The sequence below is a fragment of the Myotis daubentonii genome, chromosome 10, assembly GCF_963259705.1.
Source record: "Myotis daubentonii chromosome 10, mMyoDau2.1, whole genome shotgun sequence".
NCBI classification, from domain to species: Eukaryota; Metazoa; Chordata; class Mammalia; order Chiroptera; family Vespertilionidae; genus Myotis; species Myotis daubentonii.
In genome coordinates, this window is record NC_081849.1 from 51,616,638 (window position 1) to 51,640,785 (window position 24,148).

The 24,148-nt window shown below is 39.9% G+C and overlaps 1 protein-coding gene across 6 annotated transcripts in view; it reads left to right on the forward strand.

Moving 5' to 3' along the window:
• Nucleotides 1-24,148, forward strand: part of UMAD1 (UBAP1-MVB12-associated (UMA) domain containing 1) — a 190,654-nt gene continuing 166,506 nt past the window's right edge. Inside the window, exons 1-4 of one of the 6 annotated variants that reach the window (XM_059712407.1) lie at nt 53-123; nt 4,413-4,529; nt 7,850-7,969; nt 19,367-19,463. In XM_059712407.1, coding sequence (XP_059568390.1) covers nt 7,898-7,969; nt 19,367-19,463 — 169 coding nt within the window. In that variant the 5' untranslated portion in view covers nt 53-123; nt 4,413-4,529; nt 7,850-7,897. Of the gene's footprint in view, nt 175-4,412; nt 4,530-7,849; nt 7,970-19,366; nt 19,464-24,148 lie in introns of those variants that run through there. The other 5 variants (XM_059712406.1, XM_059712402.1, XM_059712403.1 and 2 more) reach the window with 5 other exon arrangements.

Sequence of the window (24,148 nt, forward strand, 5' to 3'; positions counted from 1 at the left end):
CGGGGCTTGGGTGGGGCGGGGCCTGAGGCTCGCTCCGCTGAACTCCGGTCGCCCGAGGCAACTTGACCCCGGAAGCAGGGTGCCGGGCTGCGGTGCGGCGGGACCCTGCGGTGCGAGCCTCAGGTACCTCTTCTCGCGGGAGGCCCCTCACTCTTCACCTCCTCTCCACTGACGGTGAGGAGAGAGAGGCGGAGTCGGTGCTGTCCCGGCTGTTGGCATTCCCCTATTCCCGCTCTGCCAGGTTCTGCGCGGGAAGGGCGTGATTCTTGCCTGTGGAAACCTGGGGATGGGGTTGTTTCTGATGCCCGCCCTCCTAGAGGTGGGAAGTGGGGTTGTCAGTGATCGCCGCCGCCTTCGCCAGGCAGCCTGTCGCGCGAGGCGGAGAATGGATGTTTACTTCCCGGGCTGCGTCACTTTCCCTCGTCAGGGCCCCCAACCTGTAGGAAGAGGGGTCCCTCCGATTACCGCCGAGACCCGTTCTGGTGCTGGCGACCTGACCCCTGCGGAGGTGCAGGTCTTCTCACCTCCGTGTTAGCGACGTGTTGGAGCATCTGGGAGTGGTCGGTAGGGGGAAGGACCCCTGGACCAGGATAGGGGACGGATTTAAATTGCTGCTGGGTCTGACCAGCTGCGCTTCCTGATCCGTAATTTCCCCATCCGCAAAATGAGGGGGTAGATCATGTACTGTTTTGCAACTGACCAACTATTGCCCATATGGTTCACGGACCTTTTTAACTCCTCTGCAGTCTTTCCCCCTTGCCCTCCGCTCCCCAGGACTCTGGAGGGGAGATCTGGAGGTGTGGGAGATAACCTGTCTCAAGGAGATCTCACTGGCTCGTGTGGCTGTTGATTTTCGTGTTGTTGTTGTTTTGTTTGTTTCTGTGGTGTGTGTGTGTGTGTGTGTGTGTGTGTGTGCCGATTGGCACCTGACTTGCCAGGGATATTCCAGAATGTGTGCTCATAAAAATACCTGCCAGCAGTATTGGAAAACACTTTTTATTGGATGTTACTATTTTGGGGGAACTTAGTCCATGAGTTTGCCCAAGGCACTTAGTTGACATCTTTCAAATTCAGGGACCTAGCTGGAGCCTTAAGCAAATAAGATCCTTTTGAGACTTCACTACAGCAATTTAAAATGGAAATCTAATGTACCGTAATTAAAGGATAGTCTATCTCAGTGTTTACTTAGCAATACTTATATATTTGTCTTTTAATGTTGCTATCACTAAAACAACTTTAAAGAATTTCATTAATCGATACAGGGTGTATGTCAATTGGTCTATAAAAAAGTTGTGGTTCTATTGGTGCAAATCAATAAAATCTATTTTATATTTTTTCCAAAGACTTAATGTCTTTTGCACCTTAGTGTTGCTTTAGAAAACAAGTCAATGTGCATTGTATAGGGTAGGGTAGGCATGAATATAGTCTTTAATAGCAACCCTTAAAGTACCAGATGCTAATATCATTGTTCTGTCACAGTTAAAAGACCACTCTTACCTTCCAACAGCAAACAAAACATGGAGACAAGCAGGAAGATAATTTAAAACAGCCTTTTGGATATATTTTGAGTCACTTAAAATTTATTATGTAATACTACAACATACAGAGAAATGTAAATGTGGCCAGTATGTATTCAGTACTTTCCAGAGAGATTAAATGAACTCATTCAGCTTAAGAAATGGACCTTTACCACTTAGTAGTTTGTACTTCCTCAATTAAGCCCTACCAGCCAGAAAGCAACCCTGTCTGGAAAACACTAAGCTTTTCTCTACATTCTTATTTACACATGCAGACATTCCTAAATGGAATGTTGTTTAGTTTTTGTCAATTTTGACCTTTATAAAATTGGAATCATACCATATATATCTTCTGAGTTTCTTTTTGCTTGTTTTTGAGATTAATCCATGTTGACACATGTAGGTGGAGCTCATTTTTTTAATTCTTTTTTGCTGTCTTGACTGACATTTTGATTATTTGAAGTTCATTTCTATTGTGTACAGGGCTCCTGTGAATATTTTGGTACGTATTTGTTGGTGCACTTGTGCAGAAGTATGTCAGTAGGATTGTTGGAACATAGGGTGTGCATCTTCAGCTTTACTATAAAACCAAAACTTTCCCCAAGTAGTGGTACTAGTTTATTCTCTTATCAGGAGAGGAGGAGAGTTCCATTTGAGCCACATTTTTTTGGCAATGAAGTCTCCCTGCCCCCCCCTAAACTTACGGATATGAGATGGTTTCATGTTGTGGTTGTAATTGGCTTTCTCTGATTACTAATAAGGCTGTACAGCTTTTCAAATATTTATTGGCTATGTGTGTTTACCTTTTTTTTGTTTGAGGATTTTTCTTATTGATTTTTGAAAGCTTTTGTATTAGTGTGGATAATAATGTTGCATTTCTCAGTTTAGGCCTTTCAGTTTTTTTCATTCTTTCTGACTTTCTTTCCATTTTTTCCCTTTCATTGGAAAGAGCTCCTACTTTTAATATAGTTAAAATGTTTTTCTCTGAAGTTTAAAATAGTTGAAAAGTCAATTTAAAAAAATCTAATTTAAGAATCATTTCTTAAAACAAGCTCTATATTTTTTAAAGATTTGAAATAGTTTTATCTTTCATATTCAAAACTACTCCATCATTTAGAATTGAGTTTTCATGTATGTTGTCAGATAGCCAATTTCTTTGTTTTGTTTTCATTTCAGTTGTCCCAGCATCATTTTTGACTGTGACCTTTTGCCATTGACCTCTCACTCTCTTCACCACTGTGGCCTTGTAACTTTGATGTCTTGATGGAAAGTTCTTTTACCTTGCTCTGTTCCTCAGTAATGTGTAGTTATTCTTGGCTCTTTGCTACTTCATATACAATCAAGCATGTCAGGTTCCATGGGAAACTGTGTTGGGATTGGATCACAATTGCATTTGAATCCTTGGATTGATTTCAGAAGTAACATCATAATGACAACTCTTACTATTCTTGAGTTATTTTGGTCCTCTTAAAATCTTTCCAAAAAGTTTCTTAATTTTTTTCATAAAGGTTTTGATTTTTAGATTAGATTTATTCCTAGGTAACTTGTTGTTATTATAAATGCTTTTTAAAAATGTTTTCTTGAAATATATTTTTATTGATTTCAGAGAGGAAGGGAGAGGGAGAGATAGAAACATCAATGAGAGAGAATCATTGATTGGCTGCCTCCTGCCTGCCCCCTGCTGGGGATTGAACCCGCAACCCGGGTATGTGCCCTTGACCGGAATCGAACCCAGGACCCTTCAGTCCACACGCTAATGCTCTATCCACTGAGCCAAACCGGCTGGGGCTATAAATGGTATTTTTAAATTAAAGATTTTAAACTATTTTTGCTGGTATATAGAAATGCATTTGACTTTTTTCTGGTCATCCTGCTAAAGTCATTTCTTGTAATTTTCTATAAGATCAATTTTCTATTCATATGTGAATAATTTGTTTTTTTTAACAGTTCTTACACATTTTATTTTTCTTGCTTTTCCCCAGGTTAGAACTTCCAGTACCATTTTGAATAAAAATGGTGTTTCAGTTAAGATGGGATTTGACTGCATAAGTAAAAGTGTCTTAAATATACAAAGGCTGCCCTGGCCATGTAGCTCAGTTGATTAGAGCATTGTCCCAATATGTCAAGGTTGTGGGTTCTATTCCTGATCAAGGCACATATAAGAAGCAACCAATGAATTCATAAATAAGTGGAAAAGTAATCTCTCTCTCTCTCTCTCTCTCTCTCTCTCTCTCTCTCTCTCTGTATCTGGTATCTGGTTCCATCCTTAAGGTTGTCTCAAAGGCTAGGGGCTAGGATAGATGCAGGGGCATCAACCATCTACTTCCCATTCCGGACAGCAGAGAAGTAGTCAGGCAAAAGGGTGTGCCTTCATGGGGCTCAGCTCCCTTTAAGGAGCCTTCCTGGAAGTTCTTTACAACTTGGAGTTCTGATTATTAGGTTAAGGACTTTCCCATCTATTCCCTGTTTGATAAGCGTTTTAATTGAGTGATTATGATATTTGATCAATTTTTTTGCCTTAATTGAGATTATTAAAATGAATACATTTTCCAATATTGAACCATGCTCACATTTCTGGAAGAAACACAACTTGGTTTTGATAGATTCTTTTAGTATATATTGGGTTTGATATTGTTTTGTTTAGGATTTTTGCATCATAAAAATTCATGAGGGAGATTAGCCTATAATTTTTTCCCCCTGTATAGTCCTTGTCAGATTCTGGTTGTTAGGGTTGTGCTAGTCTCATGACATGAGTTGTGGAGTCTTTCCTCTGTTCTCTTGGATTCTGTGTAAAATTGAATTGGTCTGCTTGTCAACCGTTTGGTGGAACTCACCTGTAAAACATTCTGCATCTGTTATATGTTTTATTGTGTTTTGCTTTATTGCCCTTCACAGATGTTGCATTTTTATAAACTGAAGGCAAGATCCTCCACCAGCAAAAAGATTATGACTCACTGTATTGTGATACTTGCTTTATTGCGGTGGTCTGGAACCGAAACGCAGTATCTCGAAGTATGCCTGTGGTTCCCTGAACCTACTGCTTCAGGCATGTCCCACAAGTTGTCATAAGTAGATGTTCATCATCATTAGGTTGTAAATATTTTCTAGTTTCCAACCTATTTCTCCCTTGACTCATGGTTTTTGTTTCCAAATGAATTGGTTTTATTTATTGAAGTTATTTGTTTTGTTATTAATTTCTAAGGTAATTGCATTATCGTTCAAAGTCTATGTGACTTGCTTTAAGGCTTATCAAGTACATGGGCAATTTTTGTAAATATTTCATGTGTGCTTGGAAAAATTGCATTTTTCAATTGTTGGAATCAAGCTTGTAAATTGCATTGTTCAACTATTTCTATGTTATTACCTTTTGTCTGATTAATATCTCAATTGAGATAATTGTGCTAAGTATCCAACAGATACTTAGCAATTGGCAGTTTTTCCTTGAATTTCTGATGACTTGTACTATGTATTTTTGAAGATTTGTTATTCGGTTCATACAAGATTAGGATTGTGAAGTAAATGGTTAAATGAAGTAGTGAGCATCTCAGATCATGCTTTTTGCCTTAAAGTTAATTTTCTCAGCTACTACCATAGACACACCAGCTTTCTTTTGGTTAGAATTTGTTCATTGTATTTTTTTCCATCTTGTACTTCACCTAAGGGCTTGGATTGCTCATTTCCTCATCTCTTTGGTGTTTATCAGGGCTGACTTGGCAGGTCTTAACTCAAGGGAAGAACAGACACCTTTTTAACTGCGAGGCTTCCATTATAACAGAATTGCCCAGATGTGTGGAGGCTGGATTCCTCTCTGTGGGAGCACTAGAGTTTGGTGGATGATGAGTGCTTTGTACTTCTCTGCTTGTTAGGTTTCCTCAATAAACCTTATTTGATATTTATACTCTGTGGTATTTGTGTCTGTATTGGCCTTATGACTTCCAGCTTTTCTGTGCCCTTAAGTTTTTGGTGTGTCTCTTGTAAATATTGCCTACAGCTAAAGGTTTAACATTTCTGTATTTTGTCCATTTACATTGATTGTTGTTACTGATATTTTTTGAATCATTTCTACAGTCACTTTGTGCTTTCTGTGTCTGCTTTTTAAATTTTTCTCCTTTCTTGGGATAATCTAATTTGCCAGCTCTAGTCACTTGTCTATACGCCATCCAAACAGCTATGGCGTGGAAGGAGGTTTGGGGAGGATTGGGTACAAACATGGCTACTGAGAGTTTACGATGTTGAAAAGATACCCAAGGGGGTTGCAGTCACCCATAATGGGGATAATGGTCAGCTGAACCCAAGTGCTAGTGGCAGTAGGAAGAGAGGGAAGCCAAAAGTTTCATGAGATATCATGAGCTGCAGGACTTAGTGTTTGGTGGACAGGGAGAGGGTGAAATTAAGGTGACACGGTTTTGTTTCCAGCAGCTGTTTGGACCATCATGCTTTGAGGTGGAGAGTAGAATAGTTCTGGGAAGATGACTCAGGCGTGGACATTGAGTGAGTGTAGCACAGAGTGAAGAACATAGACTTAGGGCAAACAGCCTAGTTTAAATCCTGATACTTTCACTTAAGTTATTTCTGGACAAATTATTCATCCTTTTATAGTTGCAATATTTGTATTAACATGGGAGGTAAAGCTTCATATGATTGTAAGCGTGAGAGAAAATTGTGTTTGTAAAGCATTGGGCACAGTGCCATGGTACACTGAGTACTTCGGTAATAAATTACAAGCTATAACTGTTACCAGCACGGCCAGGTTGTCCTTAAGTATGTTGGACATCTTAGTGATGATGAACAATACGATAGTGAAGGGAGAAGGAAACCGTGTTTCCCCAGAAGGAAGGAAGGGTGCGGGCTTGTCTGAGAGTGGAGACCCTGAATCCATCTGGGTTTTATGCCGTTCTGCTCAGCAGCTTGGATGTAAGAGACTGTGGCTTTTCACAACCATTTGAATATTACCAAGGTGTCTTCTCTACTTACCAACAGTTTCTTGTGGGAAAAAATCATCAGAGAAATAGCCTCCTAAATCTCTGGGTCCATATTTTCCCTCCTTTATGTTGATCGTGTTCTGGTAATCTCTTACTGAAGGAGAGACTGGGTGGGTGAGATTACCTTAGTCTCCCTCTCTGAACTTTATTGCCTGCAGCTTCTAGTTCCGCGTCTAAAGACGGATGCACACACACACTGTTCGGTTCCCACTGGCTGACTGGACTCATCATATGTGGGTGCTGGGCTGAGGGTCTGAACATAGAGGAGATCTCCTTCCTGGCTCTGCTCATGGAGCTTTTTCTGTCTGGGACCCTGTTTTACAGTCCTCCTCGGGCAGGTACAAACCATTGACCTTCAAATGGAGGTGGATGACCTCCTGAGGGAGGGGTCAGGGTTGGGGAGGGGACCTAGTTCTGCCTGACTTTAGATAGAGTTTTCAGGCAGTGGTGTGTCTGGCAGCCTATTTTTACCCTGTAGGTACAACTTCTGTATTTTAGAATTAAGTTAAGGCAATGGAAATGGATGAAATACTTTCCCATCTTTGTGGTTCACTCTCCAGTTTTAGTTTGCTTGTTTATTCACGTATTCATGCATTCCTTGGAGAGAAGTAGCAGCATGTGGCAGAGAGTACAGCGATGAACTCTTGGTCAGTTGTACTTCTTGGCCTATCCCTATTGATTGTGCTTTTCATGGAAACTTACTCAGACTTTGGCACATGGTTGAGGGAGCTATTGCCAGCTGTTGTCTTGTGTTATCTTTATGTGCACTTTGATGAGAAATTGGGAGGAGGTAAAACAGCCAGCTTTCTTGTTTACTCAGGAGTCTGAAGTAAGCTTCCAGACAAATAGCAATGCTTGACTGGACTTGTTAGCAACTTGTTAGCCTCTTGCATGGCTGGTGCTAGTTTTACACAGGACTCAGCACCATACTTTGTGGGACTGGCTTTGTGAGGGGTGACAGAGAAGCAGGCCAAACAGGCAGCGAGAAGATTGGATATTTCCTTAAATTTGGACAAAGTGTCCTGTTTGGGTTTGTTTCTGGAGGCCCTACCACTGTGCCTGGCCAGTATTTGCCTTTTAAAACATGTTGGTTGGATTAATTAAAAATGAACAAACAACTGATTTCTTTTTTTTCTTTTTTTTTTTTTTGCGGCGGGGGTAGGGGGGTGGGCGGGTAGGAATTAAAGTCTTGATACTGCAGTTAGATTGTATTGAAAGGCAAATGATGAGACCTTTTGGAAGCTGAATACAAGGGTTCCTGTTGTGTGTTAAATGAATTTAAGTGAGCAAATAGAGCAATTTAAAGACCGACACTGAATAATGTTTTATTTTTATTTTTATTCATTCTAGGTTTTCCCTGTGCTATAGAGAGCGTAAAGAGGTGTGGCCTTACATCGGATGACTTCCTTCTCCCTTAAGACACTATTTAAATGTGTTTACTCATCTAAGACATTTGTTTTATGTGAAGAGGTGTGTTTTGTTAGAGTTGTCTGAAGTCTTTTTTAGTATGTTGTGTGTGTTTTTTTCATTTCAGAGTTGCAACATTGAATGCAGTGGGTAGAAATTAGTATTGTATAGGTAGGTTCAGTGTTATTTAAGCCCAAACCAAAATGTGTTTTGTTTTTTGTGTGTTGGAATTATGTCTGTAACTTCATTAAAACATAAAAATATATTATATCATTGTATCATTAATTTAGAAGAGTTGGGACAACACTAAAGTCTTTAAATTATATTCTTGAGACCCAAGTGATATAAATTACAAGTACAGTTTATTTATAAGCTCCAGAAAGCAACAACTTTATCTTCTAAATGTCTACATCTCCCACACTATTTAGAAAAAATAATCTATGGTGCCACATGTACGGCATTAAAGAGAGGGAAATTGTTGTTGTTTTCTTTTTTAAATAAAACCTCTGGAAATTAAGATGTCTTGGCTAAAGTGTATCATATACTAGGTGATCACACAGAGAAGTAAGTTACAACAAAGAATTGTCTGGACCAAAACACTAAGAATAAAGAGATGGAGAAACATGGGTCTAATGTACTGGGAGACTCCCCCCGTCCCTCCACCCTGTACCCCCCCCTGCCAAATTAGTAAATCAGAGGAGACTTTATTATACTGTTCTATTTTTCTTTTTTTGAATAAGGGACAGTAGAAGGAAAGGTAGTCAGTTTTTACCACTGCCAGGCTACCATTTTTGATTCTGAAAATAATAGGGTAATTAAAAGGAAAACAAACAAAAATCCCCAAATCCAACAACAAAAGTACACAAAACTTCCCTGTTGATTCTAATAGAAACTTTGGGGGTCATATTTATTTACAAAGTAATGAAGATGGGTCAATTTCTATGAGGTTGGTTTTACCTTAGTGAGATGACCTGAGAAGAATGAAGGTTTTGTTCTAAAATTTTCTTGGGCCAACTTGTGACTGTTCAAGATGCCTTTATCATATGCTTGGAAAGCCATTCTGCTAGAGAAAATTCCAGAAAGTGAATAATTCCAGATAATGTAATGCTTCTAGGATAGCAGGATTTTGTTATTCTAGTGAGAGCTAATGATTGCAAAGCGTCTCTGGTGGTGGCTATCTTACAGGAGTGATCAGTAGCTGGCCGTTGCGATGATCAAATGAAGCCTGTGCTGCTCTCCATGGCAACAAGGCCGACTGTTAAAATCATCCCTTGTGATAAACTGGCAGCCTCTCCACCCCCAGGATTCTAACCTAGATTTCTGGTACTTTGTTTCAGGATATCATGTTTGAATCCTACCTGTCCCATTTCTGAAAAGCTTTTCGGCCTTTAATAGAATACGAAATAAAATAGGGAAGGATTTAAACTATAAGGATCAAGAAAAAAGCTATAAAATCAAGAAAAAATATCCCAGCTTAGCCCCTGTTGAAAGCTACACCGTGAAGGCCCAGGGACCTCCGTTGCCTTCTTCCGGAATCCTCCCTTGCCCAATGCTTTATAATCATGCACTTGTAGCTCCAGACCGCCGACTTTCTGAGTAGTTTAGATGTTCTGTTTTGGCTAAAAATAATACGCGTTTAATTTCTGAATTTGCTAAAAGCAACTAGACAGTCATATTAGGGAAGTGAGTTTTATTAGATCACGTCAGTTCACATTTTTAATGACTGTTATACATGCGCATGATGTTACTTTCCCAGTTAGGTGAGCAGTGAACTGTTAGGAGTGTTAAATTAGTGGACAGGCTTTCTTAAAAATGAGACTGCCACCGCCACCTTGTATTCATCTGGATATGTTAGAAAAGCTGCATGGGTTCTGGGGCATCTCTGAGCTACTCCGGGCCAGTGGAAATGGAAGTAAGAGTTCAAGGAGAAAAAGAACAATGTAAAATTTCCTGCTGTCACAAAAGAACTTGTTCATCTATTTTTTAAATGGTTGATGGTGTGTATAAAAACGTTATAGTGTTTATAATTCATTGGATAAATGTAAAAGAATGATATCTTGGCTTTATTACAACATATAAATATTTATAATATGCTAGAAATTACATCTTTTATAATTTTGAATGGAAAGTTTTAGATGACAACTTAAAAAGTACAAGGCGGGGGGGCGGGTGGGGACACATAAAGTTTTCAAAACATTTTTAGGGGATATGTGAGTACCAAAGTATGATTAGCGGCTTTGAAATTTTTTTTGCTGGCAACCCAAATTAAGAAATACATTTCAATGACCTTGTCCATGTATCCAAAAGCAAATGTTCATAGCACATTATCATATATGATTCTCTCTCATAATATTTATGCTTCCGCTTCCTTTTCTCCTTGTCTTTTTCCTGTTTCATTCTGTTAATAAATCTGGCCATCACTCAGTAGGTTGAGTTTACATCCTCTAAAGAGTTTGGACCTGGAGTTTGAAAAACATCTATGGATCCAAGATTCAGTTCTTTGTTGATGTTATTCCTTGAGCGGGTTGTTGTTGTTTTTTGCCTTTTTTGTGTGTCTGGGCATAAATCAGAGAGGGAGAAATAAACTTATGTTAATACCTTAATTTCATTAATTGACTTTCAGAAGTTCTGTGGAGCTCATATGTGACATCAGTTTGTATGTCTTTCCCCGATCCCCTATTCCTTATCCTCCCAGATATTACACCAATGTCACAAAACTTCAAAAAGAAAAATACCGAGGTGGGATGGAAAGACAGGGGTACAATCTTTGGGATCCTAATTGGTAGTCTGAAGTTAATGGATACATTTTTAAACAGGATCAAATCACATCTTTCGTACAAATATTAAAACCTGTCAAAGACGTCACTCATGCCCTAGCTGGTTTGGCTCAGAGCAAGAACATCAGCCTGTGGACTGAAGGGCCCCGGGTTCGATTCCATTCAAGGGCATGTGCCTGAGCAGGCTCAATCCCCAGTAGGGGGCATGCAGGAGGCAGCCGATCCATGATTCTCATCATTGATGTTGAGAATGATGAGAATCTATCTCTCCCTCTTGCTTCCTCTCTGAAATCAATAAAAATATATTAAAAAAAGACGTTACTCATTAATTAAGGAATTAGTAAGATATTATAATGGGTTCAAAAGAACTCAAAAGTATCACTCAAAGTACTTATAGAAGAATGAGGGGATGTCCAATTTATAAATGGGTGCAAAACAGGTCACTATCCTCAGGACAGAAGTTAATGCAGTCTTCCAGGCACACTTCTGTAGGCAGGGCTTATTTACATGACTGTCAGTGTCATACACATCACCTCCGATAGAGTTATTGCATAACCTAGTCAAAGAAAACCGGGGGTGAAGATAACCAGATAGATGAGCTAGCCAGAATATCCACTACATGCCTAAGTCTTTCACAATTGTTTCTTATTGTGATTAGATTTACACTTTTAAACACCTTTTTATTGGTCTGAAATTTTGCCATCTAAAGGCCAAATCCAGTTTGAAAGGATTTAGGCATTCTGCAGAATATTCTTAAACATTTTGAATTTGTTGCTATCCTTTGGAAACCAGATTTTTCAGAATTGTAGGTATCCAGTTTGTCTTGAAAAATGAAACTTGGTAACACTGCGTACACATTCCTTTATGGAACTGGTTGGTGCTGCCAATGGTACCTTCTATTATTTTTTTAATATTTAATATAATGGGTTCAAAAGAGAACTCAAAAGTATCACTCAAAGTATTACTGTAAAATAACATGATATTTAGCTTAGAAAAAGGCAAATACTACAAAAAGAACCATAGAGTGAGTAAATATAAACTGGTTGTGCATCCTAATAACAACTGTTAGGTTTGGTGTGTCTGCTATATTTTCTTTCTAAGAATATACAAACTTGTTCTCCTTTCACATACACAAAATAGAAATTACTTTTATGATTAGATACCCTGCTTGTTTCATTTGAAAAAGCAAATAAATTAGAAAACCTACCAGACAGGATCCAATAGTATAAAACAAATACTTCAGCTAAAAGGTTATCTCTGAGAGGACTGGTGACAGCGGCAGTTCAAGTCCCGGCCGAGTCCCACACTCAGGCATTACAGGGGAGGACCTTCTGGCACAGGCAACTTGAGACCTTCAAGCTACATTTCCCAGTGGTTCTTCGATGCCTTGGGATCCTCTTCAGAGGGAGAGATGCCTTTAAGCCATAGCTTCAGTCTGGTCCTGTTTTTCTTTTGTTGTCGTTTATGGTGACCATAGCAAGGGCACATCTGATTACAGACTTTCCCAGCTCAGCACCTTCAAAAGACTTTTCACTCTTTCCTCAATCAAGATCTCGCCAGCCTTTTAGGGAAGGGCTCTTCCACTGGGCTCCCTGGGCATCTCCCTCCCTACGGGTGTCTTCTTTAGACTATGCCAGTGGTTCTCAACCTTCCTAATGCCGCGACCCTTTAATACAGTTCCTCATGTTGTGGTGACCCCCAATTTCATTGTTACACATTGAACATAATTAAAGCATAGTGATTAATCACAAAAACAATATCTAATTATATATGTGTTTTCCAATGGTCTTAGGCGACCCCTGTGAAAGGGTCGTTTGACCCCCAAAGGGGTCGCGACCCACAGGTTGAGAACCGCTGGACCAGGCCGTCGCTCTCCTCCACTCCTTGTCTCATAGAAGGCTGGTTTGCAAAACCATGATACTTGGCTGTCACACCAGGACTAAAATATTAACTATATTTCACATTTCAAAGCAGTAGAAACAACTGAGCTCTTCAGTAGAATCCAGAGGTGGTAAATTCAAAAGTCAGACTACGCAATAATAGTAAACAAATCCTATATACCACACCGGATATTCTAATATTTCCTTGACTTTTTAGTTCTTTCAATAATTTCTCTGTGCCTTTTTTTTGTAGTCTTATTTTCTATTGCTTATCTACGTGTCTCTGTTGAGGTCACTCCCAAAGAACACATCGTGTTATTGTTCATAGTGGTCCTTTTTATAGGAAAGGCCTCTTCTTTATAACTATGCCCAAACCATCGGATGAAGTTAAACTCAAGGCTACCTATTTGTGAGGTCCACCAGGGCTCTTCTAATTCTCATTGATTCTTCTGGAATGTTTTATACTGTGTAGTGTCTCTCAGGATTAACACTACCAAAAGCATGGGTCACCTCCTTTTTTGATATCTCTCAGAATAAATTAGTAAACTTGTTATCTAAATTTGTATTATTCTTACATAAGCATGCAATTCATAACCCACCATACAGAAGATGTGGAGGAAGATTAAAACATTGTTCAAGATTTTAATTTCGTCGCCCTAACTGGTTTGGCTCAGTGGATAGAACATTGGCCTGTGGACTGAAAGGTCCCAGGTTCGATTCCGGTCAAGGGCATGTACCTTGGTTGTGGGCACATCCCCCGTAGGAGGTGTGCAGGAGGCAGCTGATCGATGTTTCTTTCTCATTGATGTTTCTAACTCCCTCTCTCTTCCTCTCTGTAAAAAATCAATAAAATATATTTAAAAAATATTTTAATTTTTGTAGCAGCATGAAATATAAATATTTATTGGATTTGGGCACAAATGTGAAGAAAAATATGTGTGTGTACATATATTCTCGTCTATTGATCTATCTATTGATCACATAAAATTTCAGTTTATGTGATATATTTACATTATTTAGTAGTCTGTTGAAATTGAAAGAAGATAAGCAAGTTGAAAAAATGAGGTTTCCTTAATCCTTTAATCCGTTTGTCATGGGAAATATTTCTTAAAAGGTAAGCCTTAGAATAATAGGAAAAAATAAATCTATAACTTGCCTTACTCTCCTCCCCTTGAGGGCAATAGGATCTGCCTGCCTAGCAGTCAGCTAGTCCTGTATGTGCAGCCTGTGTCTACAATGAAAACTGTGAAGCCACTGCTCTTTTATTTTCAAGTTTTGTGTGAATGCTTAGAGAAAAGCATTTTTTTTAAAAAAAAAAAATACAAAGACTGTATCTGTAACATATACAAAGTAGATTAATAGGTTTGAGACAGTTTTTGGAATAATTGTGACCTACACAATATTGTAGTTCACCCTCACAAGTTTCCTCGCGCCCCTTTGTGATCCCTGCCTGCGCCTCCCATTCCCCAGGCAACCACTGATCTGCTTTCTGTCCTTATACATTAGTTTGCATTTTGTAGAAGTTCATACAAATGGAATCGCGCAGTATAAACTCTCTTTAGCCTGGCTTCTTTCACTCAGCTTAGTTTTGTTGATATTCATGCATGTTGTAGCCTATCTTAGGACTTCATGCTTTCTTCTTGCTGAATAGTATTATGGATATGCCACAGTTTGTTTATCCATTTTTCTGTTGCACATTTGGCTTGTTTCCAGTTTTTGGCTATGACAAAGGAAAGCTGTATAACATTTGTGTACAACTGTGGACATATGCCTTCATTTTTCTTAGGTAAATACCTAGAAGGAGAAGGTCTGGGTCATATGGTAGGTGTATGTTTATGTTTTTAAGAAACTACTGAACTGTTGCTCAGAGTAATGGTGCTATATCACACACCTACCACAGTGCACAAGAGTTCCAGTTGCTCCACATTTTTGCCAACACTGGGCATGGCAAGCCATTTCAATTTTAAATATTTTATGGGTGTGTAATGGTATCTCATTGCCTTTTCCTTCTGCCTGATGATGTTGAGCATTCTTTCATGTTTTTTTTTTTTTTTGCCACTCACATGTCTTCTTTGGTGAAATGTCTGTTCATGCCTTCTGCCCAGTCTTTATTAATTTGTTTTCTCATTAGTGAGTTTTAGCAGTTCTTTATGTTTTCATATACACACATCTTTACGTATTTATACACACACATTCTATATCAGATTTGTGACTTGCAAGTGTTTTTCCCCAGCCTGTCTGTGGCTTGGGCATGTGTATTCTTTATCTCCCATGTCAGGCAGCTTCAGGATTCTCATGTTTGAGAATTAGGAGGTATTATTCTAAATCGGCTCCTAGCTCAGCCAGGCAAGAGTGCTGTTGCTAGATGATAATGTATTTTTCAGAATAAATTTTGGTAATTTTTTCTATTTCTAAATGTAGAATTTTCTCACTGTAGACAATTTAAAAAATACTGATAATTATAAGCAAGGAAACAAGATGAGAATACACTTGAGAACTCCAAGCAAAAGAAGCCCAAATGTCAAGGTCACGTGCATCAGAGCAATGCGGGCTGGGGCTTACCATACACTAGGCCTGGGGCAGCAGGACTGTTACAGGCCTCCTCCACTTGGGGATGAGGCTCCAGAGTGCCTCTGCCTTTGCCGAGGGGTGCCACAGATGTGGGAGGCGGGGGTTGCAGTTTGTCTACCCTAAATATAAGTCGAGTGCTGCATTTGCAGTGCTCCGTCAGTATCTGGCCTAAACACTTAATAGATGTTTCTAAAATAAAAAGTAGGTGAAGGTCTTGAACACAGGTGTTGAGGAAGTCATAAAGGTCTTCAGAGCATAGAGCTGAGCAAGGCTGGGAGGGTAGGGATTAATAGAGACAAAACATGAAGTTAATCCAGTGTTTTTGACTAATATTGGGAAATGTATTAAAATGTAACACAAATGTCCTAAGGGTGAGAGGCTCCTTCTCTCTGGTGCTTTATTGATGAAAAGCATCCAGTTTGGGTGCCAGAGGGACTTGGTGTAAAATTCTAGCACTGCTATTTCCTAACCACTTGAACTTGGACCAGTATGCCACCTACTTCAATTCTTACGCTTGGTGAAGAATTATAGAGATCTTACATAAGACAGAGTGTGCAGAGCATTTTGACAGATAGTGGGGTTTGCAGTTACTCCCCTTTTCCGTCCCACTCTCTAGCCTTTGGCAGGGTAACAAAATCTGGCTGCTGGAGTGGGGACCTACCCATGCGCTTTCCTCCTGTGAGAATGAGCTCCCAGGCGGGAGATCTTAGCATGGTCATTGCCAACCCTCCCAGGATAAATGTTTCTTACACTGTATGTGTTTTTCAGTGACATGAAAAAAATGTCAAGGCATAAAGATAATTTGATTATAGATTTTAGGATCTCAGACATAGTCTTTTTATGCATGGAGCAGTTTCTGTAGACTGCGTTGAGGTTCCTATCATTAATGTCAGCAGCAGAATTGATCATATATAAGGGAATCTTGAGACTTGTAGTGGAAAATTGACCATGTTTCCAGGGAAAACCTTGTAGAAGAAGGAGTTAAGATGATGGTCAGGTTGGCAGGATACTAGATGTGAGGGTGACTGGTATTTTTGTAACCGTTTTAGAGCTATTTCCAATGGCTATTTGTAGGAAACCAGTTCTTGCTGCATTCTGAGTTCTTGTTACTGTCTCTGCTACCTTTCTTATTCCTGACCTGTTTTCTCCAGGCCTGGAAATTTCTTGACTCCTGGAGCCTAAATTATCCCTCCTCTAACTTTGTCTGGAATTTTATGATGCTCTAAAGGGATGGAATATAACATTATGCATTGCCAGTAAGTCATACTTTCAACAAACTGCTGCAGCCTGTAGGTGGTTTCAGCTTTATGTTTTAGGTCATGAAAAACTTCAATGCTTCACTTAGTTACGTAAGTTATAAATTCCCTACAAAATACTTGCATTAAAAGGAGATTCTGGCACTACAGCTGAGTTTGGTCTGGCTTTCCTAACAACATATCTAAAATTGGAGGGCGGGGGTGGGGTGGGGGGGGGCTTGAGAATGACATACCAGAACTATGTAGTGTTTTCCGTGTTGGTTCCAGGCCTGTTTTGTGGCCAGGCATTAAAAGGTATTGGGAATTTGAGTCCTTTCTGTTCAAAGACTTTTCTTTATACATTAGAACAGGAACCAGTTTTTAAAGGGCCTCTCTTCCTCTGGCCACACAGCTCCTTGTTCTAACAATCTAATGGCACGTGACAGGTGAACCAAGCAAGTGACATGGCCACATCTGCTTCAGGAGGGCAGACGACTGCCGTCCTGATCTGTCTCAATAAGGCAGAGAGCCAGTGAACAGCCCTCATGATTCTGGGGTTCTCCTTTGTGGCCGCCATGTACTCAGCTCTCTCTCCCTGCCATAGGCAAAGTGACACCCCTTCCCAAGGTCCGTAACCCAAATTGCCCCATTAAGTCATAGCATCGTGCTCAAAGTGCAGTATTTCTTCACCAGGTCCAGACGTGGCACCTCTTGGTCTGGAGACTTCGTGAACTAAAAAGACTGGTGTTCTGTCCCTTGTGTCCCCTCCAACCTTGTGGAGCTGGGAAAGATAATGCCCATTCAGAAAGGGGAGGGATGGGAAATAATAATAATAATAAAAAAAACACCTCCCCAAATTGTATGCACACACTTTGAATATTATAAAGGCAATGTTTGTTAAAATACATTTCATTTTCAAAACTGAGCTATCAGTTGTTAAAGTGTGTCTATATTTTGCAGGGACACCCTGTATATAGCAGTCCCAGAGCAGTAGCAATTCTGAAATCCCACTGAGCAGGCATTTGGGGGATCTCACCTTGGGTTGGAGAATGTTTATTTATTACGCCCAGATTCTGCTTCCTGGAGGAGCCCCCACCCCTCAGTCCGTTGTTCTCCATGGCTATTGGCTCCTCCTTTTTTTTTCTTCCCTTTCTGGTAACTTCTTGGCTACCCTGAGGTTGGCCGGGAGAACAGGCCTTCGTTGGGGGCAGCTTCCTCTGTCTGTCAGTTCACGGTCCTCTTTTCCTCCAGACGGCTGGTTATTTTGGCATCACAGCTCTCAAACATGGCACTCACTTCTTCTCTGATCCGAGTCAGCTTCATGTATCAATAGCCAGACCTATAATTTTGGCTAGATAGAACTTAGCTTTTCTATCTTTCTCATTTACCCCTCCACGTACTCCTCCTTCTTTACTTATTTGAGGGTATCTTTTTCTCCACCGGCTTTCAGTTGGAGGCCCACCCCTTGTCTCTTTTTCCTGAACCATGCATGTATCCTAAGTGAAAGAATGTACTGAGGGCCGCAGTAATCCGCACAGGGGTGTTCATGTCCGGTGGCTGCACCCTTGATTTCATTCTTAGCCGAGGTTGAGTTTTAATCAGCTTTTGTTCCTTCAAAGGCCTTCTTCGTATTATTTTTAACCGTTTGGGGTTGAGGAGTTACTTGCCTCTTCCGGTCTTTTAAGTCTGAACTTGAACTCAATTTTCTTGCATTCCTGATGTAAACCAACCAATTATTTTTTGATATCATTCTCTGATCTCAGTCATTTTTTTATCCCATTCCTTGTCTTTTCCTTTTGCTTTTTCATCTAATCTTGTTTTCTACCAGTTTCATAGAGGCCATGTCCCCTGTGCTCTGTTGAGGGTGCTAAACTATTTCCAGGCTTTTCTTTTGGATCCATCACTTTGTCCAGGCAGAAATCTTTGAGGATTTCAGAGGCTGCTCCTTCCCTCGACTGGAACATTTTCTTTTTCCCATGGCTGGTGTTTTTCTCTTCTCCGTTTTTTTCACCCCTTTAAAAAGTGAAATCTGCCAGATGTGTTTTCTAACAGCAAATAGGCTCCCTTACCATCTGGATCTGCAGCCCAGGGCGTGTTGTCCTGCACAAATCCCAGTTCAAGTCACAGTTTCTAGAAGGCTTTCGCTGAGATCAAATCTTTACTAACCCTCCCTGCTTGATCTTCTGGTTTGGGTGGAAAATATGGAAACAAAAATGTGGAGCATTTGCTGCCACCAGGATTATTCCTTTCTTTGTCTGTTACACGGCTCTGTTTATAGGGACTGTCCTTAGAGTGTAATGTGTCCTTGCAAGACCCTTAAACTTCCTTCCCATTTGTTTTCTAGGAATTGTTGGCCTTTCTGAATGTGCAGGGATGGGAGGTTGAAGAGGAGGGGTGTGTGTGTGTGTGTGTGTGTGTGTGTGTGTGGTTTGGGGGTAGCACACAATAATCTCACCAACACAAAGATCTGCCCTGATGGGGATTTGAAGTTGGCTTCAGCCTTCCAGTGGCTACAGCTCTTGAGTGTCTGAATCCGATCACCAACTGGAGAGGGTGCCTGACATGCCTTCTTTTTCTCAGGCGGTCTCAGTTCTATGAGCCTCAAGCTAGTTGTGACATCATGACAGGTTCTTTTGGTTTTGTTCTGTTTTTCCTTTCCTCAGTCAGTGTATGATTGATGTTTATGTTCAGCGAGATCCTTCCAGGTTGTGGTGCTATCTGCTGATTTTCCTTTTTCCTGGAGTGATTTCTTGGATTGTTTCTTGCATGTTCAAAAGTTGAGAGAAGTTGACAGGATTCACTTGACCGTGGAAGTCCATGCACCTTAATTTCTGGCTCTTTCTGACACCCAGAGAGGAGGGCTCGTGCTTTTAAGCCTGGTAATAGGATTCCTAAAAAGTAGTTACTGTGATATCTGTATGTTTGGCTTGCTGCTAGGAAGGGTAGGAGTTTTACAGTTTCGTTTGAGTTTGACATTATACAGTGTTTCTGTTTCAGACCCTGGCCGCAGCGATGTTTCACTTCTTCAGGAAGCCCGTGGAGCCGCAAAAGCCCTCGGCGTCAGACACGGAAGCAGATGGGTTTGTCCTTTTAGGTGAGTTTCTGTTAAGAAATGAAATCGCAATTACATGGATTGTTTTTCCTTTTAAATAAATTACTTGAAAATTATAGGCTTTATTTTTAAAAATTATTTCCCAGTAATTCCAGAATTAATTTATATTAAATCTATAAAGTTCATGAATCACTTAGACTATTGTCATCAAGTCATACTCTTCTTATAAATTGCTTTGGCCATGACCTGAAAATCAAATTTATAAAATTATCCCGTTTTTCTCTCTCTGATATGCCAGTCAACCTCTTTAGTTGTGAAAAACCAAAATTCACGAAGAATCCTTGATAATTTCAAGTTGTTTTATAAATAGCAAGCCTTGCTTTTTAAATTCGCATCTTAAGTTACATTAGGCATCTGAAATAGAAATATTTGCTGAATGCAATACACCTTTCAATCTAATGTTAGTGTCTCCTAAATGTTTAAGCCTAGTTTATCTCCTATTGTAAAATGATTACTACTATTTATTGGGATTTAAGAAAATATTTCTTTCAACCAGTAGCTATGCTTTTCCCCTGGGGAATTCTGTAAAAGACACACAAACCTTCCTTCATGTTATGGTGTCTTTCCCTGAGGAGGAGATGTGGACTCTGGTGAGGACAGAACCCAGTTTCCCCCAGTGGCTCCCATCCTCTCCCACCTGGACCTCCTCCCACCAGATCCGGCTCCTCTCTGAGATGATTTGCATGCACTCATAGGGGGTTTACTCTCTGGGATGTTCCTCAGATGTCTTCCCTTCCAGAGTCTGGTTTCCAACCTCTTCCTTCGTCCTGGCCCAGTCCGACTAGGGTCCCCCCGGGCATCGGCAGGAGTTAAGGGCGATCCTGAATTTTCAGCTTAGACCCTCTGGCAGCCAGGCTCCCGCCACACCTTGACCCCACACATTCACAGGTATGGTGGGTGGCTCTCTGCCTCTTCAGCCTTTGTCTGTAGGATCCGGTCCCATGCAGACCGGACACGGAGGTTTTCTCTCTCCGGCCCTCTTCCAGTTCTTGGCCTGACTCTCCGGAAGATCAGAATAGATTTTCTCCAGCTAAATGTTACCTTAGATATTGCGTCTTCCACAGTCAGGCTCTGGCAGGCCTGTGTGGTTTCCTGAATCTGCTTCTGTGACCTGGGACAGGGGCTGTGGTTGGGGCGCTCAGAGTTGTTTTTCTCTCCGACCAGATCCCCTACACCGGAGGCAAAATAGTGGGGCGCAGTCTGACCAGGGCCAGTGAATTTTCTGAGGAGCCTTTTGGCTAGGGTACTGTGGGGTGCTGTGGACACGACTGCTTATCAGGCCTTTCTCAGCATGTCAGGAATTAGTGCCTTGGCTTCACAGTCAGAACTGGCTCTGTCAACTCCAAGTTCCTTTTTGAAAAAAAAATTAAAATCTTTATTGTTGAAAGTGTTACATATGTCCCCTTTCCCCCCATTGATCCCTTATAGCCCTCCCCCCACTCCAGGCCTTCACCACCATATTGTCTGTGTCCATGGGTTATGCATAAATGCATATAAGTTCTTTGGTTGATATCTTCCCACTTAGCCACCCACCCCCACCTTCCCTCTGAGATTCAGCAGGCTGTTCCATGCTTCTATGTCTCTGGATCTATTTTGTTTCTGTTCCTTGAAAGCTGCCAATGTTGCTTCCCTTTCACATCATAATGTATTAGCCTCACTAACAGAAAAACTGCAGTGATGTCTCTGGTCTTCTGTGAAGTTTCTGCCTTCTCAGGAGTTTCACAATAAATTCCTCTCTCAGAAATATGCTTCCACAAAGCCTGATTTTTCCAAACTCTGTTCTGTATTCTTGATTTTAGAACACCTCTGTCATCTTAACATAGGCAGCAGACCTTGCTTTTTCCTGTGTTTCATGGTTAGAAATCAGTATTATTCCTTTTGTTATCTAATAGCTATTTAAAGGATGTATGTTTAGAGAACTAGACATAAGACAGGTTAGTAGGAGAAAAGCACACAGATGTTTACATGTCCATGGCAGCCCTCATAGAAGAGTGAAGACCAAAAGAAGTGGTAAAAACCCAAGTGCTTATATGCCAGGTTGAGTAAAGAGGCAATTGTGGGAAAGTGACTAAAATATGTGGGGAGACTAGTGGAAGATCAGAGTTAACAAGCTCCGTCTGTATAGTCCTCTTGGCCTCGACTCCCCATCTCCGGTGATAAGAATGTCTCTTTCTTCCTGGCATCTTTCACATGGGGGTTTTATCTCTTGCTTTCAGTTCAAAATTATCCTTATGCCAAAGTGGCCCATTTTTTGGGTGGTGTATCTGCCACCCTTCCCCATTTGGGCAAGTTATGTAACCTCCTGGGTGTCATTTAGCTCCTCTGGAGAATGAACACGATAACAGGACCCACCCATGGGGTCGTTGAGGGGACTCGGCGAGTTAATGTGTGTAAATTGCTTAGGGAGTGAAGTGGTGGGATCCTCTCTCCGTGTACAGGCGAGGACTTAGGTTTTCCAAGTTCCCCCAGCTAACACATGGCAGATCGGGAATTAGCCCGGGACTTCAGCGCCTACCTCCTGCCCTCCTGAACACTAAGCTATCCATTTTTTAAAATGTCACAGTTTTAAATGTCATTAAAAAATGTCATTCTTAATTTTAAGACATTATTGACATTTTAAGATTAAAAAAAGAAATTGTGTTTTTTATTGTTTAAAAGAGAAAGTACTGATTTTTGTTGTTATTTTAATAAAAGAGGATGGCATATTATTGTTCATAAAGTTTGGGTTTATATTTTGATACCCCCCAGTTTTTACTATTTAATACTTTAAGTATATGAAAATATTGCAGAAATCCGTAATCTCTTTAATGAGGTTGAGATTGGAAGATGGTATACATTGTTTAGTTAGTACAAAAGGAATCCTTTGACAGTGAAGGACTTAACTGAATTAACTGATAAAAGTCAGGACGGATTATTAGGAATATAGTTCATTACCTTTAAAAATAGAATGATAATGTCTTCTTTTAAAAAAACTGATTTGTTCTGCTGAGTTGCTCTTTTTATCACATGGTTCTATACTGACATACACTATCTCTGCTGTAGTCTCAGCATACTATGGAAAATATTTTGGAAAATGTCAAGTAGGACAAATACTAGGTATGAAATGCTATTATTAACATGGCCCCATACTTACACACGTATATTTTGGTTATCATGTATTCACATAACTTTCTTTGTCCTTGTGGCAATAGATAACATTGCAGGCAAATAAATGTATATGATTGCCTTTGTGTGTTTATCTATTAATTTCTAAATGAGGCAACAAACTAAAGACTTAGAAACATGATTATATTATGGTAACAACTTCTTATCAATATGTAATCTACAGAATTTTTTAGATTATCATCTTACGTGGCCTTTATAACCTGTTTCTAATAAGGTCAGAGTAAATTATGTTGTTAAAAGAATAAATTATCTATTTTTTTTCCACTTGAGAATACCTTTCCCCTAGGCAAGCTTTCCTGCTTAACACAAATAGGTCTTAGGCCACAGTTATTATATGGTGTTGCTGAGTTGCTAAATTCAGGGTCAAGCAGAGCTTAGGCACTTTTGTTGATAATAGGAATATCTGGGCTGTTCATATACAATTAGCTCACTTTGGGATGGAACACTTTTTCTCTGTTGAGGTTTACAAAGACTTTGTAAAATGTCAAGTGTGCTAAATAAGAATAAGGGGAAAAAACAGCCTAGTAGAAGAACATCCTTTCCCACGTAGCCAGCTCCTATTCACATAGGAAGGTAAAGGCTAGTCATTCTTTCAGTAATGAAGTTGAAGTAATCCTCCAGGGCACTCATTTTACACAAAAACAAATTGCAGTTACCATTGGCAGCACTGGGTGGCGAGTTTTCTTAGTCTTACCACTGTTTAAAACCCCAGCAAGCATGGTCCTATTTGTAGTCCCCAGAGTTTTCTTCCCTTATGACATGTTTAATTGTACTTTTAAGGCATCATCTTTAAGCTGATTACAAATTTGCTATTGTAGTGTGCAACCTCATAGTTACTTTAAATTAAGATAAAGGGGTATCTGTTGCTTAGATGTTGGCATATAATTTTTCCCAAAACTAAGACAAAAGCACGAATTAGCTTAATATGCTATAGCGAAGTGAAGGAAAAATAGCAGTAGTGAAAACCCCCCCACAGAATATAAAATTAAAAGGAATAATTTAGGTTACTGTTGTGTTCAGTGACACTGTTGACCAGATGTTGAATATAACTTTGAAGAATGAATTGGGCAAGCACAATTTCAGAGATTAAAGGAATCGGGTTTCAGTTCAACTGAAATTCATCATGTTTTTCAGAATATGCAGGTGCTTCTTAAAGTAGGGCCTAAGAACTTCTAGTTTCCATTAAGCTAATTATTTTGTAAACCTCATTGAATTTAGGATCAGAGTTTAGTAATTCACAACAGTTGGATGTCATCTTTTGAGTACTGATATTGAAATATGTGATTTAGTCTCACCTTCTGTTTTCCAGGTTAAATGATAAATCAAATTTTGAAAAGTAGTGGGTTATTTTTAAGATCATTACCTACTGTATTCCTTGTCCTGGGAATCATTCAAACCATGTACACACACTAAATTCAACTATCATGTTTTTATATGGAGCTTTTTAGGAAGGCTTTTCATCTCTGTATTCTTTCCTTTATTTAGAAGTGGAAATTGAATGG